General features: G+C 26.6%; 1 protein-coding gene across 3 annotated transcripts; it reads left to right on the top strand.

The window, feature by feature from the left end:
- Cpsf5 (cleavage and polyadenylation specificity factor subunit 5) lies at positions 1-5,511 on the top strand. 3 transcript variants are annotated; one of them, XR_016190269.1, is made up of 7 exons: positions 1-531; positions 956-1,156; positions 1,292-1,355; positions 1,447-1,612; positions 1,886-1,960; positions 3,877-3,991; positions 4,065-5,511. XR_016190269.1 is itself a non-coding variant. In XM_015508520.2 (6 exons), the coding sequence occupies exons 1-6, from the start codon at positions 401-403 to the stop codon at positions 4,084-4,086; spliced, it is 699 nt and encodes a 232-aa protein (XP_015364006.1). In that variant the 5' UTR covers positions 6-400; the 3' UTR covers positions 4,087-5,511. The 3 variants fall into 3 exon arrangements, 2 of the variants coding, with proteins under 2 accessions (XP_015364008.1, XP_015364006.1); XM_015508520.2 differs by lacking the exon at positions 1,886-1,960 and having other exon boundaries at positions 6-531; XM_015508522.2 differs by lacking the exons at positions 3,877-3,991; positions 4,065-5,511 and having other exon boundaries at positions 2-531; positions 1,886-2,580.
- Positions 5,512-5,917: the final 406 nt, after the last annotated feature.

Below are 5,917 nucleotides of genomic sequence, written 5' to 3'. Positions count from 1 at the left end.
TCGCTATAGTCATGCCCGTCAAACAAAAACAAACGCGGTCCGCCATTTTGTAGGCATCATGCCTTCATAGTTCATCATATATCGTATAAAAAGCAGGCGGCGTTTCGTTATACGTCTTATTTCCCGTCGTCCGTAGTCCTTTCTCAGTTGTCAGCAGTAATTTTCAAATTATTATTATTATATAGCGTCATATACTCGTGTGTTACACAACGTTAAACTGGTCCCCATCGAAGAAGTACGTCGGCTCGATCAATCGTGTAGCTGTCTGTTAACGACATATTCATTCGGATTATGTGTTGTTGACGTCAAGACGTGTGACACTGTTGTACATTTTTAAATATTATTTCATCACAGTTGTTTATCAAAAACCGTCAAGCTGTCGACTAACGCAGTATCGGAAATGGCGTTGAGCACAACGGCCAGCCAACCGGTACAAAACAATGTCCAATCGTCTCCGGGATCCGGGTGGCCTAGGCGCACCGCACCAGTCAAATCATCTACGTGCCCATCGCTCAACAGACATATAAATTTGTTAGTATAAAATTGGGAACTAGGATAATTTTTGAACAGCTTTCGGATGTTCCTCAATGATTTCTACTATTTTTTTTTTTTTTTACTAGTTGTAATAGTCATCAATTAAATATTTTAAGACTATTGTATGTTACACTTATTTTCTATAGTGTAACTAGGTACTTACTAGATCTAGTATGATCATGAATGCACATATTTATAATATTAATAAATTGAATAAAAAACAATTGTTCTTGGTTTTATTTGGTATTTCAGATAATAATAATTTGTGTTTGTGTCAAATTCAAAATGAATACAATTGTTTTTGTAAACTGTGAATGTAAATTGAATCATAACTGTAAAATTTCATATTAAATGCCTAACAAAGTACTATATAAGTGTTGAAAAACTTAATGCTTAGTTATCATTATTTCTTTTGTTTTAGGTATCCTCTATCAAATTATAAATTTGGTACAAAAGAACCTTTATTTGAAAAAGATCCATCTGTACCAGCTAGATTCCAACGAATGCGTGATGAATTTGAAAAAATTGGTATGCGCCGAAGTGTTGAAGGCGTTTTAATAGTTCATAAACATGGGTTGCCGCACGTATTATTATTGCAGTTGGGCACAACATTTTTTAAATTGTAAGATCAATTAAATGTTTTAATTAATGACAATTGTGACATAGCCAAATGAGTAATGGCGAAAAACCTAAATATTATCAATTTAAGATTTTAATACTTAGCAAGATTTAAGAATTTTTTTTATAATCTTTTTAGGCCTGGTGGAGAACTAAATCCAGCAGAAGATGAGGTGGAAGGACTTAAACGATTACTAACTGAAGTAACTTTATATTTCTTTATCATTCATTGACAATTGTTTATACTTAAAAATATTTTAAAATATTTACTTTTATTGCATTTACTTATGTCAGACTTTAGGCAGACAAGATGGTGTTCAGCCAGAATGGACTGTTGAAGATACCATTGGCAATTGGTGGCGACCCAACTTTGAACCTCCAACTTATCCATATATACCACCTCACATAACTAAACCCAAAGAACATAAAAGACTTTTCTTAGTTCAGCTACCTGATAAAGGTAAGATAAATTTATAGTGAATCAAAACCCCAAGATTTGTGAGTATAAGTATAAAGAGTTATTTTATCAATTAGTAATTTCTAAGAAAACAATTATTATGAGGTTTATTCTTTTTTTTCCTAAGGTTTAATTTCTAAATTTATTATTTTATGTTTTGGGTCATAGTTGACATGCTCTGAAGTTAAATTTGAGTATTTTCTATTTTAACTTACGTGTATATTACATCACCTAAGACCTGTGTTAAATTACATTATATTATTTTATATTTCACAGTTTGCAATGGCAACATGATTTGCTGGTTCAGAAAGGATCATCCTGGTTGATTGTAAAACACCACATACAAGAAATGTATTTTTTTTTATGAAAATTGTCTAGGAAAATTCATAATAGGGGTTCCTTTTAAGATTATTGTTCTAATCACTGTTGTTTAATTTACATCTGATTTTAAATCGGTTGAAACTGAATACCAAAAAAGGGGCTTAAATTAATGTTAAGATGGTAATTAAAGAATGTATGCATTCTCTGACTGGGATCGAGTGCATTTTAAATGTATTTTCTATTATAATTAACTAATTATATTCTCTGGTATTTAAATTTATTTTCTGATTTACAGGGTGTCATAAATCTTTTATAAAATTCTGTAAAATACAAAGATTTGCTAAAAATCGCCTCATAATACCAATTTTCGGTTGTTTTTTTATTAACTAGATTCAAAGCAACCAATTTTATTCTATTTGTAAAGAACATTGAATGTTACTTTTTAAAATTTAAAGGTCAGTAAGGTTTACAATGTTTTGGCGTAAATCTTAAGTTAAATTTGATGTTGACACTCTGTATTTAGTTTTATTTTTTTTGTATTCAAATCAAATTATTGGTGGGATGATTTTTTGAGTTTTGTTAACATACCTTCATTTATAGGTTGTATAAATTAAAATGTTTAAGTTTTAACTATTTCCATTTTCTGAAATTTTATTATGAGAATGCGATTAACTGATTTGTTGTTGTATTATATGTAAAACATAACAAATTTACACTTTGCGTGATAGAAACTTTAGGGTTTAGGTTAATACTTAACAAAATGATAATATACTTAATATCTAATTTAAGTACTATCATCGTCATCTTCTGTCACAATGTTGTTTTTTTTGTTATATCTTAATTTTAAATTATGATATTTATGTTAAAAAAATTCGTTCTATAATTAATTATATTGTGTTTAGAATTAAAATATATACAAAATTAAAAAACTAACACAATTGATCACTTGATAGTCATATTAATCTAAACCCTACAGATTTACTGAAATAAAATATTTAAATTGATATGATTTACACTTATTCATAAACAACAAGAATATCATGTCTTTTTGAATGTACAGTTATAATATTCAATTTAGAATATTAAGAATGCATGTTATTAAATTCTGACAGAAAGTAAAACTAACAACTATGTTTACTGTGTATCTCGTTTTGTTTTAGTAGTTAAATTATAATTTTGTTGCAATTATTTAACTATTTATATTATGTTCTAATTTCCCATTATGAGCTATATGTTAAAATGGTTAATAATTAATAAATAAAGAGTAGTGTAATATGTATTAATTATAAAAACAAAAATTAATATGTATATTAATTGATATCGGTATAGTAATAATTGATTGGGGGCTTATTTTGTCAATAAATTATTTTAAAATATCTAATTATGTGTACAAGATTTGTAATGTTTTTAATAAAATTATTACATTTAAGATTATTTATCTAAATCAACTATTTTTCAGTTAAATTATTTAGTGAGATCATTGAAAATTAAAATTGTCCTTAAAGTATTAAAGAAAGTATTTATTTATAAACATTTTTACTTAGCCGTTGTTGGCATATATGTTTGTTAAAAATAATGTCAAGTGATTATTTAAATATATTAATCTGTCGGCAGCTAAAATAATGTATTAATTCCAATATTGTATTTGTAAGCATTTCAAAAAATTCCATTTAAACTTTAAAAATACAATTTAAGAACTATTGTACAAAGTTGTCATTCAACATCTGCTTATCCTTAAATTTTATCATGTACATTTGTTCTGTACAGATGTTTTTAATGAACATTAAAATCAATTGTAAAATTATATATAGGCGTAAATTGTTACACTTTTTAATTGAAATATACTATTCTATGTATTAAATTTATTGATTCATTTGTAAATTCAATAAGATTATATAATCAAACTTTCTGTTTATAAATTATGTGGTAATTTGATTGTTCTTTAGCATTGTTTGCTGTGCCGAAAAATTACAAATTGGTGGCAGCCCCTTTGTTTGAGTTGTTTGATAACGCTCAAGGATATGGATCTATTATTTCCTCATTGCCTCAAGCACTTGGAAGGTAATATTATTTTCACATATCTAATACTTGTAATATTTTTAGTATTTTCATTAACATGTATATTTTTTTTCAGATTCAACTTCATTTATATGTAATTTAGAACTTAGCTGTAGGATATTTTAAACATTTGCTGCCCATCAATCGTTGAACAGATTTTTCTACGATTTAATGTAATTGTAAAGTAGATTTATTATCAGTAAATTGTATGAATTGAGAAATTGTCTGACCATTTGAAACTATTACATACTATCGTCACCATTTTATGAAATATTATATTTACATATATACACCTAATGTTTTAAATTATTGTTGTGGGTTTTAAGTGATTTATAGCCATTGATTTTTGTAAATTGCCCAATTACCCATCAATCACAGTTTGATACTGTATTAGAATTTTAAATATCTATCTTAATTTTATTTTCATTATTGTTGGTTGAATAAATACATCAAACCAAATTCTCTTTACTGTATTATAATGATTTGTGTTATGGATTAACTGGTTATTTTTGTTCTATAATCAAATTAGTAATACACAACAAAATTACTGTGTCTGTATTTAGTAGATGAACCTTTTTTTTTTATTAATACAACATAATTCATATAATATTCTTTGATCTTATAGATTTTAATTTTGTGATTGAATGTCTTACGAAAAATGTATTTATTATTTTCAACATTGTATTTTTACTTCCTATCATAACTGTACTAGTTAGACTCATTGCCCTATCTGAAAATGCCTAGCTCGATCTAAACTTTATAATCTGGTCATGTTTTATATTTAAAAAATTTAAGTTGTCCATCCACGGTACCTAAAAATATGTAATTAACAATAATATACTACTATATTTTATATAATAATTTTGCCTATAACCTACTTTTATTTATAATTAATGATATCATCTAGGATAATAGTCCTTCGTATTTTATAGGATATTAATATATATTTGATTGATATATTATGTGTTTTTTACCTATCATGCTAACCCTTTTTTTCTTTGAATATGGTTTAGACTTCTACACTTATACTTTTTGTACTATTGATATTCAATTAGAATGGGTTTGGAAGGTGTGGTAGCTGTAGGTATAAATATGGTTGTTTAAAAATTGTTGTAATTTATAATAATCTATCATCAGGCAAGATTAATAATTTGTAAAATGGTCCAGACTCAAGTAATAACTGATAGCACATCATATTTCTGTATATTTATTATTTACATATTCCAGAAATCTGAATTTGAATAAATGTATTATTAAAGGAAAAAAGGGGATGAGCATGCTCGGATAAATTATTCTGTATAAGTTATTTTCAAAATTAACTTTCACTGTAATTGTCTTATTATATTTATTTTTCCAGTAGTGCGATAAGTGTGTATTGACATATTGTTGATTTGCTGTATTGCCTGTAATCTGTATTATTTTTTTTATACGTCTGTACCTAATACTGTGTATATTGTGTTTTATTGTCTTAAAAAATTGTCAAACAGAAATAATATAACCGATTTCTTCATTCATTTTAAAAAGGTTATCATAATTAGCTCATATTAATGCTCAGTGGTAAAATTTTATTTATGCGTGGCCAAACCTTATATAATTGTTGGATCTCTTATTAGCCCTTCTTCCTAGCTCTGCCGCTGCTCCAGTCTAATCATGGGTGTATAACTCTAAAATTATGATATTTTAAATGTCAACATAAAGAAAAAAAATATCATTTATATTTTCTAAATTTGCACCTTCGATCTTTTATGATTGCTTCACTATAGTTACTTTTTATTATTTCTTGATTGATATTTTTGTATGTATCAATTTATTGTGACCAGAGTATTGCAGGTCCACAAACAAACATTTTTAATAATGCTCTAATTAATTGCACTGTTTTAATGTGTATCATTACTGCATTTTATCTTGAGCAAAAACCTTTGACATAAC

This window comes from Diuraphis noxia, unplaced genomic scaffold (assembly GCF_037042655.1).
Source record: "Diuraphis noxia isolate RWA-SAM2 unplaced genomic scaffold, SU_Dnox_SAM2 contig0002, whole genome shotgun sequence".
In the NCBI taxonomy this organism is placed as follows: Eukaryota; Metazoa; Arthropoda; class Insecta; order Hemiptera; family Aphididae; genus Diuraphis; species Diuraphis noxia.
This window is presented reverse-complemented; position numbering and strand designations above follow the sequence as displayed.